The sequence below is a fragment of the Hesperophylax consimilis genome, chromosome 23 (assembly GCF_061612785.1).
Source record: "Hesperophylax consimilis isolate HC1 chromosome 23, BYU_Hcon_1.0, whole genome shotgun sequence".
NCBI lineage: Eukaryota > Metazoa > Arthropoda > Insecta > Trichoptera > Limnephilidae > Hesperophylax > Hesperophylax consimilis.
Genome location: NC_142858.1, coordinates 10,489,933 through 10,510,365, shown reverse-complemented (window position 1 = coordinate 10,510,365; position 20,433 = coordinate 10,489,933). Strand labels below are relative to the sequence as shown.

Here is a 20,433-nt window from a genome sequence, read left to right as displayed (position 1 = left end):
AGTTGAATCTTGCGATCATACATATAGATAACAGCCAATAAAAATGTTTATTTTTTGGAATGACTTTATTGAGTAAAACCTCAAATTGTAATATTTAATTATTGAAGACAATATTAGCGATTTCTAAACGAAAATCTGAATTAGAAAAATCAGAAAAGGATACGGTCACATCTAGGACTCGAACCTAGGAACCTTGCCTTTCCGGGGCACCGCACCGTGCCTTGCCGTGCCCCGGCAAGGCGAGGGTCTTGGGTTCGAGTCCTTGATGTGACCGTATCCTTTTCTGATTTTTCTGTTTTAGATTTTCGTTTGTAAATCGCTAATATTGTCTTCAACAGTAAAAATGTGCCGTGAGAAAATGAAGATAATGTTGGTAGAGTATCATAAGGAAATAGGGTCCCTTTAGCTCAGTTGGCAGAGCAGCGCCCCGGAAGGCGAAGGTCCCGGGTTCATGTCCTAGATGCGACTGTATCTTATTATTTTACTTTGTCATTTTTACCATTATGTTTTTGTACCTAGCTGGGAATTAAAAACCGAAAAACTGTTCAAATTTACCAATCGTGCCTTTTATACTGATGTTCTCAATCAAATCCTAAAAAAATATAAACTGTTTTTGAAAATCTCAAAATTTGATTGGATCTACCTGGATATGAAAATTTTTTTTTTCTTAAATGTTTTAAACCTTTGACCGACACATCCCAAAACCTTATTTTATTCCAAAATATACCTACTCATTTTATTTATTTGCAGAAAGGCATATCAATAGTTAAACTCAAATTCGGTGTCACCACTTTACATTATGGCCTTAAAAATTACAATGGGATCGAGTATCACTTAACATAATGATTTAACACTTAAAAGATCCTTCGGATCATTAAATATAATTATATTGTCCCTGCTTTTCTGTGCCACCTTCAGCCTTTTTCGAATGATAGGATTCAAATTTGTATAAACGCAGAAATGTAACAAAAACTAGTAATGATCTTGTTAAAATGAAACCACAGGATCATTTTAAGGCGATTTAAAAAATATGGATTTTATGACAATCGTGGAAGAACAGTAAGATTCTCGGCTCTGGAACTGGAAGTTGCACTTTTAAAACCCGTTAACCCTTTTAATATGTGGGTATGCATAATGTGAGAGACTATCACCCAGAATAGGAATGTTGACCAGCTGAGGATTGAGGTTTGTGACCAGAACTAAATTGGCGGACACTTCCTAACCTTCCCTTTCCCCCACTTCCTTAAATTTCACCACATTCCCAAAATTGTGGTTACCATAAAAATGTCATTTGCTTAATATTTTAAGCCAAGATTCTTTCGAACTGCGAAATATAGCAAAGCTAAACAGGACAGAGTTAAGTTATGTACATCTGATTGAATTGTGTTTGTGTTTGCAGTAGAGAATTGTACGCAGGCAGCTATAGATGACTTCCCCAATGATCTGTTTACGCAAGAGCAGCGGCAGAATGGAGCGGTGGTGCTGCACGTCATCGCGTCCCTCTACTTGTTCGCAGCCCTCGCAGTCGTGTGCGACAAATATTTCGTCCCTGCTGTAGACAAAATGTGCAACGGTAAATATTAATCATTTTTTAATTGTACACAATTAAAAATCGGCTTTTTTTAAACCTGTATTAAAAAAGTACTGTTCTGAGTAGATTTTTTCTGGACTTCGACTACTTTGTTGAATACATAACTGGCGAAGGCCCTAAAATGCTCTAAAACCGTCTTTTTCTATTGTATAACGTGTTTTGCCTAAAGTGATACTCACATTTCAATATCAGTGTAGGTTCAATATCAGTGTAGGTTCTCATAATATTAGAGAATTCTGGAATTTTCTTCGGGATCTAGGTGCAATTTCTTTGACTTTACTTTATTATATGGTATACATATAGAGTGAATCTAGGATGATGTGTAATCCAACGTAAAAGTCCAACTTTAGTTTATTAGTGAATGTGTATTTGTTTTAAAATTTATTTTGGACGACCCGTCAGGCCCGTCCGGGATAAGTAGAAAACAGTGTTTAGTTTAGTTACTCACGTATATGTCCTCATATTTATGTGATGATTTCAGTATTAAATATGTCAAACGACGTGGCGGGTGCCACGTTCATGGCGGCCGCCACTTCGGCGCCGGAGCTCTTCGTGAACGTGATTGGAACTTTCATCACGGAGGGAGACATCGGTGTGGGGACCATCGTAGGCTCGGCTGTCTTCAACATCCTCGCCGTGGCGGCATGCTGCGGCATTGGCGCTGGAATGGTACACTTTACACCTAAATAGTAATAATTTAAGATTCTTTGCATCTTCAAGACAATGTTTAAAATATTATCTAGGTTAAGTGGTTAGATATGTGTGTGTTTTATTTAACTTGCCGCCCAAGAGTCGCAACTGCTCTAAGACTCAACTGCCAATAAGACTATAGCATCCACAATTGGAGTATGTTGTGAGGCTGAAGGTAGTGTGGAGAGGTAGGAGGGTAGGGAAGTGCCTGGCTATTCAGATCTGGTCACCAAACACGGCTAAAGCCATATCAAACAACGTTTCAATTCTGAATGGTGGTCTTAACCAAGTCCTTACTGAGAGTGTCTTCCATTCTGGAACGTGCCGGAAAAATTAATAGTATTGCTATAAATCGTATTTTTGTCGAAAATACACTATTTATTATTTTAAATGTATAAATTGTGAAATAACAGAAATTATTTTCATATAATTTTGTTGCGCACGCTAGTCTTGAAACCGTGACCTCCAGATTGCTAGTCGAGAGCCTTACCCCTCGACCATCGTGGCATACTTAAAACTGTGCGTATTCCTAATTGTGTTGCCAATGTAAGTAAGGCTTGGCCCGGTTTTCAACGTCCATGCCATTTTGGCAAGCTGCAATATTTGTCACAAATAGTCGACTGATAAAATGAGAATAATATTCGACTATCGACTGTTAGGCTGAAGCAACTAGGTTTGATGTGCTTTAAAAAGGCTTACCCTTGCATTTGAGATATTTGCCACCACTAATAACCTCACTGTATATCCTTACTTGTCAAATGTAATTGAGGTTCTTGAACTGAAATGATGTTGGCTTTGTTAAGTCTTCCGATATGAAATATGCAACTGCTAAACACCTCATCATATCCTCACTAAACTTGTCCGTACATCGTAACCACTAAACATTGCCGCCGATGAATAGACATCTTCATAATATTAACACAATCTTTGCAGGTGGTTCCTCTGGACTGGTGGCCCCTGACCAGAGACTGCGTGGCCTACGGCATCACCGTCGCTATCCTCATCTGCATAATTCACGACGAGAGGGTGGAATGGTACGAGGCACTCATCCTGGTGTGTCTATACCTGGTATACATTGCCGTCATGTACTTCGACAAGAAGATACAAAAATGGGCCAGGGGTTTGTTGTCTTTTCAACTTTTTTCTGCATGGAAATTTTAGAGAAAATTAATTTTATTTTCGGTGTTGGTTCACCTTTTACTCACCAGAAAAAAAGTCATTATATTTTTATCGAGTATTTAACTTCAGTACAGTAGTTTTGGCAAACAAAAAAAAACAATAGTAATTGATAAAAAAATTGACTAATTCTAGGGTTTTTTGTAGGTATTTATTTTTATTCACTAATCAGCTTTAAAGTCTAATGAAGTAGTGATTTTTGGTACATCATTTAAATAGCTGTTTAGCTGATTATTCTAAGAAAGTATTACTCCTCCTTCTAACACTGAAGATTGAGAGCTGTAGTTGCTTATCTAGAGTGATAGAAAGTAAATTTGATATTTTAGAAAATTGTTATAATGAACCTTCTATTTTATTTTCAATTTTTCTTTTATGCAAACCCCACTCCACAGAAATACTAATTAGAGCTACACTATTAATTTTAAAACCTATTTTATTTTTAGGTTTTAAATGTTTGTAACCATAATTTCAATATATTACTCATTTCTGAAAACTTTGATTATTCTCACATATTTAAGTTGGTAAAAATAATCACGTGTTTCCAATAAATTGCAAAGTATTGGTTGTGGATAAGATCACTGGTATTATTTAATATATGATTGAATTTTGTCTCTGTACTTTGGTTGCACTCTTCACTTATAAAAATATTTTTCACTTGAGCACAGCGCTTCTAGAACTCACAAACGTTCTCGGCAGAGATCCAGTGGTGGGAGGAGCTATCACCGATAAAGAAATTGGTGAGTTGGCACGACTGGTATTATCACTAAAATTACTTAAAGTTTAAATTATTTTTTATATTTCACAATACAGGTCATGTGGAAAATATCAATATTTCTCATATGCACTTAACTAACCAAATACCTACGGCTTCCCAGGGGCATCAACGTTGATAGGTTGGTTCTATGCCTAAGAAGAATCAAAAATCGTAGTGGATTGAATTTATCCTGCACATCTAATCATATCTCAACCAGGATATGTATCGCTCAATAGTCCGTACGCCATCAGCAGTAGTGCAATATATCTGCAAAAAACTAAGAATACAAAATACCGCTGTGGATTGAATTTATAACGCACATAGAATCATACCTCAACCAGGATAGTTACCGTTCAATAGTTCGTACGCCATCAGCAGTGGTGCAATATATCTGCAAAAACTAAGAATACAAAAACTAAGAATACAAAATACCGTTGTGGATTGAATGTATAACGCACATAGAATCATTCCTCAACCAGGATAGTTACCGTTCAATAGTTCGTACGCCATCAGCAGTGGTGCAATATATCTGCAAAAACTAAGAATACAAAATACCGTTGTGGATTGAATGTATAACGCACATAGAATCATATCTCAACCAGGCCTGCGATTCTGGAGTTAAACGATCAATCGTTTTCGTATGCGCCGTCTTCGAGTGAAAAACTACTAGTCGTCGCGACTAACTTTTTCGAATGTTTCAATTTTACGTATTCTTGAGCGTCGAACGGTCGAAGTTGGTAGAAGAGATGATTATATTGGCACCCCTGTGAATATTGTCTATGTTCCTGATGTTTTTGGGATTTCTAAGGTGTGACTGTCAAACAGACAACAGTTATTCGTTATTCAAAACAGAAATGGCTGCGGGACATATTACAAATTGCCAAAAGCAACTCTTAATTGAGCTTGTAAGCTCCGATAAAGACTTAGTAAGTGGGAAATTTTCACCCACTTTTACATTTGCGGAATCCGCGCGGTAAAACAAAAATTGACAGCTAGACTAGATTTTGACAGCCAATTCTATAGAAACGCCAACCTACCACTCGCTGCCCTGTTTCTACTGGTTATACCCAGTAGTTGTTTTGTGGAATGACTTTTGACGTTTGGCGTCGAAGTATGTACCTTCGACCATTTTCGGGAATAGCAACGACGACCAACGGACGTACTTTCGACGGCGATTACGAGCGCCCTCGATTCAGGAATAGAGCCCCAGGATAGTTACCGTTCAATAGTTCGTACGCCATCAGCAGTGGTGCAATATATCTGCAAAAACTAAGAATACAAAATACCGTTGTGGATTGAATGTATAACGCACATAGAATCATATCTCAACCAGGATAGTTACCGTTCAATAGTTCGTACGCCATCAGCAGTGGTGCAATATATCTGCAAAAACTAAGAATACAAAATACCGTTGTGGATTGAATGTATAACGCACATAGAATCATATCTCAACCAGGATAGTTACCGTTCAATAGTTCGTACGCCATCAGCAGTGGTGCAATATATCTGCAAAAACTAAGAATACAAAATACCGTTGTGGATTGAATGTATAACGCACATAGAATCATTCCTCAACCAGGATAGTTACCGTTCAATAGTTCGTACGCCATCAGCAGTGGTGCAATATATCTGCAAAAACTAAGAATACAAATTGCCGATCCTGAGCCACAGACCCTGAAGTAAAGATTACAGCCGTGTTCATTGCTAAATGAGAACTATGCACGATGGAAGCTGGTGGAGAAACTGTTTTTTCTGTTCTTCGTACTTTTTTGTTGTATTCTTGGTCAACATCAATATGTATGAGACTATTTGTTTGGCAATCGGCATATGAAATCTAGTATTGTGAACAGTTCAATCGCTGTATAGGTACCTATTTAAAAAAAAAAGATAATCCGGCTATCGTTAGATATGCTCGAGGTGAATAACAAGTAACGCACTCCAGATTTATCAAGTCTGTAGACAAACATTGGTCTGAATATAAACTCCGATAGCAAAAACTGTCCCAGGAATAAAACATCATAAGCTGAGAAAGATAATATTAATTTAGTTGCATAGCAGTGAAAGATTGCAACAAAGTAGAGGTAGACACTCAAAACAGAGTTTAAAAAGGCCTATGTTTCTCGTCGTCCATTATCAAGTTCTTGAGATCCAAACACCAAACCCTAGTAGTTGACTAAGTGCCATTGAGGTGATTAAATTGCTCAATGCCGCATGATAAAATTATTTAGAATTAATAATAAAAGAGAGTCGCTCTATGGAGCTCAAGTTTTAACAAAAAAAGTCGTGCTAAACCCAAGTGCAAAGTTACACTATGTGTCCACGTCATGTGGAAAAACAAAGCGAACGAATTTAGAAACTTCTTTAATCGAGGATTAAGGGATACCGCGAAAAACGCAAGAAAGCCTTTCCCACATGCCACGAAACCATTTATAACAACAGGCCTGTGGCCAACGATAGCTTGGCCATGAATGTAATTTCTAAAATGGTAGTTTGCGAGACTAAGCCAACCGCCCTAAGTATAAGTCTGGGGTGCGATGCCATGATCAACTGGATGCATTGATATTATAAAATTATATAGAACAATCTTTTTGGCGACTATGATTTCAACTATTTGAAAAAATCTTATTCACGCTAGCAAAGGACAAACTCTTTACTCTAGACAACCACGGCTTCCATAAATACATGGAGGTATCTACTTACATGGACATTTATGGAATTAATCAAATAACCTCTACAAGAAAATCCATCGTTTGCGAGTGTTTTCTCGACCTTTGCAAAGCTTTTGATCATATGTCCAACCGCTTATTATGGGAAAAACTCGTAAAGCGGATTTTCAAACAGCAGCAGCTGGAGTCAATTGAATCTGCTGGCTATTTGACAACAACAAAAATTATATCCAACGTTCAGGAGCTTCTTCTAGACTCCCTATTCTCAAAACCGGAGTCAAGCTTGTTATACCTATATCTCATGAAATATAACACATTATTAATACCTTAAATAATATCTTAAATAAATGAAATGCGGGATCGAAATTGGCTTTGAACCATTGCAACTCTATATTGAAAATTCGAATGTGAAGTAATTTGAAAATTTGCTCAGAATGTTAGCAGAACGATTAAAAAATAAAATTTGATCAGTATTTTCGAAATTGAGAGAGGCCACTAAAGAAGAACATACGGTAACCTGGAAGCACCTTGTCGAAGTAATACATATTTCCCGGAGCCGACCGACAAACGGGGATGGGAATAGGACATATATTATACTGTTATTATGGTCAATCTATGAACTTAGGACGGGTTATTTCGGAGAATTCGAATAATTCTTCAAATTTCAAAGTTAACTTTACAAGTTCTGTGAAAGAGTTTTTTCAAGTTCTGTTATTATTTCAGTTCTGTCAAGCAACTAACCTACAATGATATTAGAACTTGAATAGGACTTTCACTCAATCAGAAAACGTATGTTGAAATTTGATGAATTGTTAAAATTTTCTGAAACAACCCGTCCTTGATAAATAATTAAAAACAATAATTGGTGACAAGATGCATGCTTTACGATACTTATATATTGTTTTCCATTTCAGCGCTACGTATCTAGATTATTTACTTACTAGTTTTCTCCTTAACACTCCTACACTGGTTATTTTTTTTAATAAATACCTAGAATCCGGAGAAATTCGTCTTATTTGAGTGTAAATGTAAATGTTATTTCAGGTTTGTCATATTTTTTTGAAATGAATGAATGGTAAAAATTTGACATTGTTTCAATAAATCATTGTAATTAATGGTGTTTAAAAAAAACCTAAGAAATGCATATTTTTGTAAAACTTAAAGTATTAACAAATATTATTTTTTGTTAGAGGCGATTGAGGTTTGTCGGCCTCTGCAAGGCGAGCACAAGTCGGGAGACCACCAACAGTTCAACGGAGGGGTAAAGTGGCCCACGATCAACAAGAAACTCTCCTCCAGTGCGGATGGACAACCGCAAGAAGTCATTGAAAGCACCAATGAAATCACTGAATGGAAAGCAGAAGAAAGCAAACCTCCTAGAACTGCGGAGATCAGGGACAGCTTTAACAGCCTGGAAGATCCAGATGCAATCAAAATCATTTCTTCGGATGACAAAGACTTGGATACGCAGCACGTTATGAAATCTGTCAAGATTGTAGAAGACCTGAAAGAGTACAGCGAAGAAGACATCGATGAAAAGAACCTCGACAAATATGTGCATAGTCTTTTGGAGTGGCCTACAGGAAGAGGATGGTTCATTCAGGTAAATATATTGTTTTATAGTTGTACTGATAGGGAATCCTTTGTGGGTACCGATTTCGTATAACACACTTTTTAAACCACGCTTAACTGGTTACATAAAATAATAAATTTACAAAAAATTTCATTGCATAATTATAATCCATATTAAAGATAGATAGGTATTAAATTACAATGTATTACACGTGCTCTATTAATTAATGATATCATGGCGATGTAGTTATGATTATACACTTAACGCCACTCATGTCAGGATTTTTGTAAAGAAAACACAATTTACAAATAGTAAGCTAGGACAGTTATAAGTGTTAATTTTAGACATTTTCTAGCAATAAATTAATAAAAATCTAGACACTATCTAGGTTACAAAAAAAAATTGAAATTATGTTCCTTGCTACGGGGAGAGACAGGGCAATTGGGGCAGTCGACTCCGGGCGCCGACTTACTGAGGCGCCAGGGAACCAAGAAGCCAAGGTGCTGATAATACTGAACACATAATACAGAGCCCTTGAGGTTTTTAATAGCTCAAGGCACCGTTTGGCTCAGGGTTGCCCCAGGAACATGGGGGGGGGATCTATAATACATTAAAAATATTAACAAGAATTGAGGGAAGTTGCAAACATCTGATGTGATCTAAAAAATAAAAAAATATATAAAAAGTCAAAACAATTATATAATTTACAAAAATTACCGAAACAACATTGAAGATATTCCAGTGAAAGTTACAAAAAAAAAATAAAAAAACTATTTGCCATGCCATATAGAAGTAATTATGTATTAAAATAACTTGCATTTCGTTCAAAATCTTTTCACGTAAATATTATGTAAAATCAGGGCCTATTGCAGCGTTATACAAGCGCATTACGGATTCCCTTCTGATAACAATTTACAATGTTTACCTACGCATAAAACATAAGTACTAATGGTTGGTAATTTTCCATCTTCAAGATGAGAATAATTACACCATTAGGGCAATAATTGAAGGGATTAGTTTTATTATGCTCGATTAGTTTTATTATGCTCAGTTACTTAAGGTTATGATATCATAACCTGGAACTGATAAAAAACATTGGTTAGAAGGATTTAGAAATTTTAGTGCCTTGAATAGGAAAGTACTTTTTTCAGTGTTCACTGCTAATGAACTTTTCCCTTTGCTATCGCCTTCTGGATGGAAACCCAGAACATTTACAAATTAGCTACTTAACGTTCTAAAAAGATTATCTTCGGACAGTTTAAGGATTACCGGTTGTTACCGCTTAATACTGCCTAGTACCGCTTAGTACCGGTTAGTACCGGTTAGTACCAATCAGTACTAGTAATAGTTCTGGTTATTTTTTATTTTTTTTATTTATTTTTTTATATTTTTTATTTTTTTATTATTTTTATATATTCAATAATATTGTTATTGGGTTTATAAAAACCGTTTATTTTTAAACAAGTTCTGCTGTGTAATTATTATTACGCGTGACAGCTGTTTCGCCCTCTGAAGGCATTATCTGTGAAACAGTTTGATAATGCCTTCAGAGGGCGAAACAGCTGTCACGCGTAATAATAATTACACAGCAGAACTTGTTTAAAAATCAACTGTTTTTATAAACCCAATAACAATATTATTGAATACATAAAAAATTAAAATTAAATCATCATCCATTTATTAGTATTTTAAAAAATTTACTTTGAAATTGAAATAAATAGATATTTAAATGTCATCTTTATCAAAAAGACAGACGCCTGTTCAAATAGCAGGTGTTTCACAGCGAACAAGCCCGAAACCGGAAATCATTTTCACTATGTTATTGATATAAAATAATATTTTCTTTCTTACAATCAAGCCCACTGACATGATAATATTAAAACTACTTAACCTGTATTCATAGTTCTTTTGATTTAATACTATCTGACGTTTACCCAGCGTTGCTGGGGGTACATAATTTTGATGTATTTAAGATTAGCCAGCGTTACCCGAAAATATTTTTTTTATGACTTGGTTACAAAACATCAACTTTTTTCTACTTTATATAAATATAAAATTACGTTTTACATATAAAAACCTTCCGGAATAAGTTCTCTAAATGACAATGAAAAATCTGTTGCTTAGTTTAGAAGAACTAAGCGCACAAACAGACATACGCGGATAGCGACATTATTTTATACTATTTAGAGATATGTATTTTTACAATTAACATACAAATCATTTTTAAATGTTACACATTGTAATAAAAATAATAAAAGCTTTTATTCATCCAAAGAAATTAGACTCTTGTATTTCGTGAGGTAATTCAAGTTGAATAATAAAATTAAATGTAAAAGAAATAAAATACTCGTATTTTAAATATGTAAAAATAAGAATAAAATAAATCAGAATAACGCAAGGTTATTCAATAGCAAAAAATAATTACAATAATGATTTCTTACGGTAGTTTTGTTCTATCCATTATTTGATTATTTATGTATCAACTAAACAATAATTTTTTATTTATTAATATAATAGAACTTTATTGGTTAAGAATATTATTTTCTCTTTTACTATATTTATTCTTCTCTTCACGTTAATTAATGCCACAAAGGAAAGGAAAGGGTCCCGAGGAAAATAATTTCCTTCAGGGTCCCCGTGTCATATTTGATGATGTCGTGTGAAGGGTATTTTGAAGAAAAGGAATTGGAGGAAGTTCTGGGAAGGAAAAAAAGGTATGGCGGGTGGATAAGAACCAGGAGATCAGAGTGACGAATGTATGAATCCATCCTTGAAGTGCAAGGTGATGGGTGAATAGATAGTCCGGGTGGAGAGGTCAGAAGACCCCTCAACTGGCCTCTCCCGATCGTCACCAAGTCACCATGCCAACTACTTGGAGAGAGCTACAGAAGAGATGTTGTTTATCCAATGAATGGGGTACCAACACCTTCCTCTTAATTACAAGATTCATAAATAAATAAATCCGTCTGCAAATAATTTTAAAATGGTGACGTACAGTAGTTCTATGTTCTACAATTCAAATCTTGATTGGAGTCAAGTAGTTTCAGAGAATTTGAACAATTCTTCAAATTTCAAAGATAATATATTTAAGTTCTGTGAAAGTTATATTCAAATTCTGTTATTATTTCAGCTCTTTCAAGAAAAGGACATTCGCAGAACTTGCAAATGAACTTTGAATTTTGATGAACTGTAAGAAAAAACCATTCCATTAATAACATTATCTCAACCAAAATATTATTGTCATTGGTCACAAATATATATTTTTGTTGCTTATCGGTGGGTATTCTAAACTAAAATTTTTATTTGAAACCAAATTTGTTCCTTCCTCAAACCCTTTTCTTTCACAATTTTTTTTGTAGTAAATGGTAAAATTTAGTAAATGGTGGTAAGCTGGCTTATGCTTTCTCTTTTTGCAGACGAGGTGGGTAATAACCTGGCCTATTTACTTAATATTCATCTTCTCCATCCCTGACTGTGAGAAGCCCCGTTTCCGATCGTGGTATCCGGTGACGTTCCTGATGTGCATAATTTGGATTGGCTCTTTGTCCTACGTCGTGGCTTGGATGATCACCATCTTAGGTAAGTCTATTAGGGCGCTCTGTCCACTTGCCTCGCGAGCGTCGATTCGATGTCAGTGAGTGTTGGTACAGTGATACTTCCGTGCCGTCTGAGAACAGTGCTGATGATCAACATCTTCAGGGAAGTAATATGTTCATTTATAAGTGTTTATATCTCAGACAGAATTCTAAAAGTCGAATCCCAGTATAGGTAACAATGTTCTGTTGTAACAGTAATAATTAAACATAATAATTTAGGTTGTCGGTGCATACATGCGAGACGCGAAATGTTACTGTATAAAAATTATTCATAACATGTATGTCCACTGAACTAGATCCATTGGACATACTTTAGCGTGCCTTTCATACAGGTAGTTGCAATGCCACTGAGTTCTGCTGCTCACTGCTCTATTCACAAAAAATATATTTGTGAATAGAGCAGGTTCAAATTAAAATCTGGAACCTGCTCAGTGTTCTTTCTAAATCTATAAAATAATAATAAATATTTAATGTGAAATTTTTGTATATTTTTTAAATACTATCTATAATCTATATGAATTTAGATTTTGTGTTCTTGATTGAATAAATAAATTAATAAAATTGAATCTTGAAAGTGGAGATCAACCCGCTTTCTGACATCCAATCGAACTGAAACATGACAGACAGACTCTTTTTCGATGACAATGCATTCTATCAACTTTTGGTTATACTTACACATACATACACGCGCGCGAACACACGCAGTTCTCTGAAATTGATTGATATTATAAAAACTTATAGCAGTTATTATAAGAAGTAAATCTCGGTATCATTCAAATGGGATTTGGCTTTAGTGACAGTGTTGTTTACTCATTTTATTCAGTCCCTGGTGAGGAAAGTTCAATACTCAGTCAAACTAAAAACAAATAAATATATACATTTTTAATCACATCTATAAAAATAGATTTATTTTATAAAAACCTTTTTTTTGTGGGTTGATTTTAGTATTTTAACAATCGTTAGATTTCACGAAATAATAATATTTTATTATGTATTTTAATAATTAACTAAAATCTTCTTAATTTCGTCTTATAGAGATTGTTACTGATGCACTCCAGTTGAGTTATGTGTCATATTTTTGCTAAGCGTTATATTGTTTGTAATTTTTTTGTCATAATAACTAGAGGCCACCAATCACTATGTGTACAATTTTGACAAATCTTTTTGTAGTAGATACGAATAATACAAAAACGTATTTCTATAAATTCCAGGACACACTCTGAAGATTCCCGATTCCGTGATGGGAATAACTTTCTTGGCTGCAGGAACATCCGTGCCAGAAGCAGTCTCAAGTGTTATTGTAGCAAAAAAGGGTAAATTAATAATTTTCTTAAAAGAAGTAATATATTATTTAGGAAAAACACGCTAGAGCTTGTCAGCTGTTATTGGTTAAATTAAATACAGAATTTTTTGAGGCTTTTCGTTTTTGAAATAATAAATTCTAAAATAACATTTGTTGTGTGTTTTAGGTCACGGTTCCATGGGAATCAGCAACTCCATCGGTAGCAATACGTTCGATATTTTACTATGCCTGGGCCTACCCTGGTTAATAAAGGCGGCATTTATTCCCACCGATCCAGAACATCATTGGGTAAGAACTTTGTACAAATCTCTACACAACTTACTTAGAAATATGCAATTATTATAATATTTTTTGCATTCACATGAATTCCATTCTATCATGACATTATGCTTGTATAAAAATATTTAAAAATTTATAATACGCGGTTTTTTTAGAATTTTAGAAAAACTATGTATTATTATGGCTGATTTTGCTTACTGTTATAGCGTGTTATATATTACTTTTTGCATTGTATCAGTGAGAAAAAGCGAACTGTTGCGAAAACTTGACTGCGCCCGTAGCTTACTGCGTTAAATAATAATAAATTTTAAGCGACTGTCATTATGAGCTGGTGAACAATAAGAGGAAAATATCCATGTTAAATAAAAAGTGTATTGAATGTGATGTTTGAATCGCCGTTGTTTGAATCTGTCGTATGGTCGTTAGGTGGCTATCAACTCCTCGGGGCTGGAGTACTCCGCCATATCGCTACTGTCGACCCTCTTCATGCTGTACATCGCCTTCTACTTTAACAAGTTCCGGCTCGACAAGAAGGTGGGGCAAGCCTGCCTATGCATGTACGTGGTGTTCCTCGTGCTGGCGACCTTAATAGAACTCAATGTGTTCTTCCGTGTCAACTTGCCGACATGCGGACGGTAATTTCACTTACCGCTGTGACACTACAAACAAGCCACCGAAGATTCCATGCCGTCATTTGTAAGGCATTTTGGTGTTATTACAGCCATGGGACTATTGTTGCATCAAGTCACCTTAATTTATTCACATCGCACCAAAACACCGCCGAAACGAATTCTCATGAAGCTATCGGTCAAATCGAGCATGCGTTCCTTGAAGAAGATGGTAATGCGTCATTCTCGATTAAAACCTTCAACGCTCTCTTTTATGGAACGTTTTCCTTCGACTTAAAGCGTTCAGAATCTAAGAACACATGGTTGGCACCTTACCACACACATATATGTAATACACACGTATGTGCAGAATCTGATAAACGTTATAGAATAAATTTGTTAGAATATCAGCGCCGTAAGTATTAAAACATTTTAATTATGGACTAGAAGATTCGGCGGATGTTTTGAATAGATTTTATTTAATTTCTAAAATTCTATTAATTAAGTAGGTAACTATTTGTAATAGAATTTCATTTTTGTCTTTAAAGTAAAAATATTTAAGTATTTAAGATCGTTTAATGTTAAAAGACGCAAGGAGGTTATTATTATGCTTCTCAAATTATTCATAATTATTCTAAATACGTTAAATATCTGCTATACGAACCTCAACATTCCTAATGATAATATAATAATCCTTTCTAGAAAATACATATTCCCACACCCTTATTGTAAGTTACTATATAGATCAGATGGGAGAAAGTTTTTACAATATCTGTAGGAGGAAATATTCAATCAAATCTAAAATTCGTAGAAAATGTGTTTTCTATAAATCATTGCAAATGGAATAAAAGATCTGAATGTTTAATGAAGAAAATTATGTAATATAATTTCACAATAAATCATACTTTTTATAAGAACGATATATTTTTTTTATGTAACAACTTAATGTAAAATAATCGCTAAAATAGTTTAAAAATCAATAGCATCTATGTATGTATAATAATCTGATGGTGAGTGTGAGCCACGACATGAATTAATGATTCTTTTTTCAAATTGTAGAAAAAATAGGTTTTAAAACATCTGGTTGTTTACTTCCTATGAGGTATTAATGGAGGATGTGCTAGATAGTCGCCGTTCTGCAATCATAATTTACATTATCTAATATCGCCATAAATATATCAAAATTAATAAAATAGATATATATCAAATTTTCATAAATTATGGTTATAAAAATTGGATATGTCACTTTTTATATTATTTGAGTGCATTGTCGAATGGACCAGATTCGCTTTCGAATAGCTTTGTCCAGACTCTATGTGGCTACTTTCAAGAGGCAGTATACAACTAGCAAATAAATATTAGATTTAGAAGTCAATAGAGCAAACTAAAATAATGTTTTTAGTCCTTCCTATTGATATTAAAATGTTTTAAGATGATACTTGTTCGTTTTCGCCATTGAGGTAATTTTCTCACGAAAACGGCGCCATACAAAGAATCCAATCATTATTGATTGAACTCATTTGACACATAGTCTTTGGACGAAGCTAATTACGAATTTTGAGGACATGTTTAAATATCATTTATCCTTTAAAACTTATATACCGAGTGTAACTGGCGAGTTATATACCGAGATAATTATAAACAGAGTGTTACCCGACAGACTACAGCCAGTAACTTCTAAGCTTATTTGGAGTTAAAGTTACAAATAATGTTTAATATTGAACAAAATAATTGTAACATCAAATATCTTTTACATATCGCCAAGTGCTGCAATCCTAAATGAGGCTGGGGACAAAATTTAAACAGAAGTTTTCTTACGTGTCGCAAAGTCCTGCGATCCAAAACTTAAAAAATAAATATATTTTAGCATGAAAAATTATCTTTCCTACATATTGGATAACTAGCTAAATAATTTTTATGCTATGATACATCCGCGAGCCGAACTGCCGGACTGAACCTCAACTTATGGGAAAGAAACGAAGCAACCGCAAATGTCGCGAAACACCGCTTGCAGTTGATTAGTTCCTTTCCCGTAATTCGTGGTACGGTTCGAGTTTCGGTTCACAAATGTATACGTATCCTTAAACTTTATACGAACATGTCGTAAACACATTGGTTTGAGATATTTCCACGCAAATTGTTTACAATGCCTTTTCTTTTAAAGCTTTTATGTAAATATTTTTTTGTGCGTTTTAAATTTAAAAAAAATGCATGAAGCTTATTGGTAAAATAATGCATTTTTTTCTCATTAATTTTATTTTAAAATGCTAGTGTGAAATTAAAAAAATAACTCCAAATTTACTGAAACTTACAAAAATTATGTTTTGTGTGGGACATTTTCTAGGCTTATACTCATGAATAATTCATCCATATTGGATCATCGTATAAGGTTGTAAAAATTAAACAACCACAGGATTCATAGCTAGAAACAAACACAAAAATTATATATCTGCAAATCAACCGATTGATTTTCAACTTTACTATTAATACAATGCAACTTATCTAATGATTTGTTCATTGTTGCCTGCGATTATTTTAGAGATTTTTTTCTAGAGACTATTTTTGTTCTGTTATCCCTTGCCTTTTATGGAATCGCATCATTTTGTGTCGCTGATTTAACATTCAGCCACTCGACGTCCTTTACTGTCCAATGCTGTGGGAAAGAGACGGTACGTGCCATTAGTTACGCACCTTCCTAACTATGGGCAAGCCAGTGATGGCATGTTAAAGAAATTGATAATTAATGTCTAAAATAAGTCAAAGTAATCCAAGAGCAAAATGCTACCTTTTTTAACTCCAAATAAGCTAATGATTCACTGGTAAAAGCCTGTTGGACAGGTACGTTTTGTTATACATTTTATATGTTCAAACGGTATTAATAATGTTGGACGACATATAGATGAAATTTTAACCCTCAAATACATCTTGTAATACAACTACTATATACCATTATGTAATTTATGAATTTGTTTGAATTCAAATTATCACCAGATTGCATATTCTTGTAATCCAAAAAGTCAAGCGACATAAATGATTGATTTTTTTTACATGTTTGTCCATAATATTTCCAACGTTATTTATTCTTAAGTATTCTTTTTTTAACTTTGAAATACATAGATTGGTCTCTTTTGAGTGCGTTACTAAAGCAGTAACCAAATAAAGCGCTCAACATCAACAGTTTTCAAAGATGAAGAAGTAGGCATTTAGTGAAAAGGTAAATTAATTACAAAATTTATGATTAAAAAAATACGATCATTAAAAATATTATGTGCTAAGAACCAAATTATTTTAATTCTTGTATTGAAATCAATCATCTTCATCATTGTAATGCCACTATTATGAATATTTAACAGGTGGTGTCACTTCATCTCATCAAATTATTAACATGTATTTAATTTCCGAAAATATTATTGGAAAAGATTATATAGATGTACAAGAATAGAGACTAATCAGTTTTCTTCTTCTTCCTAAAATATCTGTGTTCGTGCTACTAAAGCTAAATTGATGTATTTACCACTGCTTACAATAGTTGAGAATATTTTTTTCAAATAAACTTTTTGTCGTTGTTAAAATAATGTGACATCTTTCTAAAGAAAAGTAGTAGTTTCAAAATACTTATGTTTTTAAAAAGCTACCCATCGTTCCTCCATGGATAGTTGATAATGATATGTATTTTAACTAGTTGTCTAAAACTTGCTTCTGTCATGATGGAGGACTTAGCCAGCCAAGGCTTTAACCTTTCACCTGGGTGGGAACCCGACGCGTTGGCAACTCAGCCACTGACCGGTCAATTTGGCATTATAATTTATTTGTAGGATTGTTCCTCAGAAAAAGGGTCGAAACAAACAGGTATTTCAATCATTACAAGTTATGTGTGAATCGGTTTAATTATATATTTAACTCTTGTTCTAAATAACATAATTTATTTGTTAAGGTGGTGATTATTTTTAAGAACACATCATTTTTATAATAAGTCGAGAAAAAGTTTGCACTGAAAACATGACTTTTGTTACTTCTATAATATATGAGAAGACAGTTTTCTGGTGAAGGCATGTTTTTATAATAATTATAAAAGTGTATACTGGAACTAAACATGCCTAAATAGACTAAATGATCGCACGCAGGGTGAAGGTTGCCCTGATGACAACCATATGTATGTGCACTCCGATAAGAAAGGACTCTAGACAAATAAGAAACTAAATATGTAAATACGTTCTGGAAGCAGAAACGTATTATTTTGCATAGAAATATATTACTTTGTGGTTTGACACAATATAATAACATAATATAGAAACAATATATTTGTGTTAAAGACCAACTTTAATTATAGATAATAAAAAATATGGTTTCATTTCACAGAAACACATTGATTTCAATTTACAATGTAATGTTGTTAACTGTCATTATTAAAATATATATATCGTTAATCCCCTCGGAATTCGGTAGGTATTGAAATCAATTTAATGTAATATATTTGATTAAAATCAGTTGATTTCAAATCGTTATTTCCACAATTCTATTAGGAATGACAAAATAAAACTTGAGTTAGTTGTTTTCAAGCACGTAATACCACATTGTATGGTAGTTGTAGTTTGGTAGTACAATTAAATACATGTATAAAACAGAACATTTTTGTTTTGGTTGTTTTCAAGCACATAATACCACATATTATATGGTAGTTGTAGTTTGGTAGTACAATTAAATATATGTATAAAACAGAACATGTTTTCAAGATTCCAGTCACTAAACTTAATCCATACCATCTAAAAAATAAACTAATTGATGCAAAATATTATTAAAAAAAAATTATCATGACATTTTTTTTACGTTAATCATTTTTAATGTACCCACTCTGGTAAGCTCTGAAAATAAAGTTCTATTGGTATTCAGTATTATGTATGCGATATGTATATTTTTTACCATGCAAACTTAATTATCTAAATAAAAAGCTAATTTTAAGTTAAAGGCTATTCATAATTATTATTATTGGTAAGTAATGTTTTTATCATTCCTACCCAGCCTTTACAAGTTTTCCTTTGTTTAAATATATTATGTTTTTTACAGATTTTCCAACCACTGCAGATATATTGAATACCGTGCAAGATTGTTAGTTAGTTCATATTTTTTCCGACTGTACAGATAAGTTTGTAAAATGTCTGTAATATTCTTAAGGCGATGCACTACGTCGTGTAATATTTGAAATTGAGCCGCTATCAATAACAACCCTTACGTAGATGGCGATAAGGTTTAAATTCCCGCTTAACACCATCCGCCTGTTTTGATTTATGCAAGAAAAAAACATGGCCAAAAGTGCCTTTTATTTTATTTTGTGGATGTTCAGGAATAAATATTTAATTTTTTTCGATTATTTTATAAATAACTTAATTTGCCACATTATACAATAAAATCATAACCGAAAATGGGTTCGTAAGTATAGAGATTTTGAATATTAAAGCAGTTTTCATAGGCCGTTACATTATTTTTTCTGGGCTTATAAAAAGTCTTATCTAAAAAAATACTCGATTATTTTAAAGGCCAAGATGTATTCTACTCGCAGTATTTAATTAAAGCATCTGAAACATTTCTAGGCGACCAAATTTTCAAACCAAAAACACATGATTTTGCAGTACTACGTATGGCATCGCCTTAATAATAAGAAAATATATTGGTTGTGAGGGTAAGTTTTTTTCCCAACAGAGTCAATTCAATTTGGGAGGCGGGTTTGGGTACCACCGCCCCTGGAACCATTTATTGGATAACCGACCCCTCTGCCATTGGTCACCCCAAGTGGTTCGCCACGTTTGGTGATTTAACAGGGGTTCAGGATGCTCTTGTTCGCCAGCTGCATGGCGTATCAGATCGGGAGAGGATGTTTTGGGATATGTTCATATGTCCGTCACCCCTGACACACTAATCCCTAGATTCCTACCCACCCCTCATACCTCTTACCTTCCCAGAACTTACTCTCCTGAATTTCCTTAAAAAAGACCCTACACACAGCATTCCAAAAGATGATATAAGTCCTGAGGGAAATTACACTAAAAACACATTTTAAAATAATGTTATTAGCAGGTACCTTTAAAATAGTTTTAAATAATATATTTTTATACCCAAATATAAGTGATTTAGCCTGTTGAACTACGAGTATAACATTCCCAATTGGAGGAATATTGTATGTAAAAAATGAGTGATGGGAA

General features: G+C 33.8%; 1 protein-coding gene across 2 annotated transcripts in view; it reads left to right on the top strand.

The window, feature by feature from the left end:
• The window catches only part of zyd (sodium/potassium/calcium exchanger zydeco), a 44,982-nt gene extending 25,713 nt beyond the window's left edge, over positions 1 to 19,269 (top strand). The window contains exons 2-10 of one of the 2 annotated variants that reach the window (XM_089646052.1): positions 1,400 to 1,573; positions 2,073 to 2,260; positions 3,215 to 3,401; positions 4,123 to 4,194; positions 8,068 to 8,480; positions 11,867 to 12,029; positions 13,258 to 13,359; positions 13,516 to 13,637; positions 14,055 to 19,269. In XM_089646052.1, coding sequence (XP_089502178.1) covers positions 1,400 to 1,573; positions 2,073 to 2,260; positions 3,215 to 3,401; positions 4,123 to 4,194; positions 8,068 to 8,480; positions 11,867 to 12,029; positions 13,258 to 13,359; positions 13,516 to 13,637; positions 14,055 to 14,267 — 1,634 coding nt within the window. In that variant the 3' untranslated portion in view covers positions 14,268 to 19,269. The remainder of the gene's footprint in view (positions 1 to 1,399; positions 1,574 to 2,072; positions 2,261 to 3,214; positions 3,402 to 4,122; positions 4,195 to 8,067; positions 8,481 to 11,866; positions 12,030 to 13,257; positions 13,360 to 13,515; positions 13,638 to 14,054) is intronic. The other variant, XM_089646053.1, reaches the window with a different exon arrangement.
• Positions 19,270 to 20,433: the final 1,164 nt, after the last annotated feature.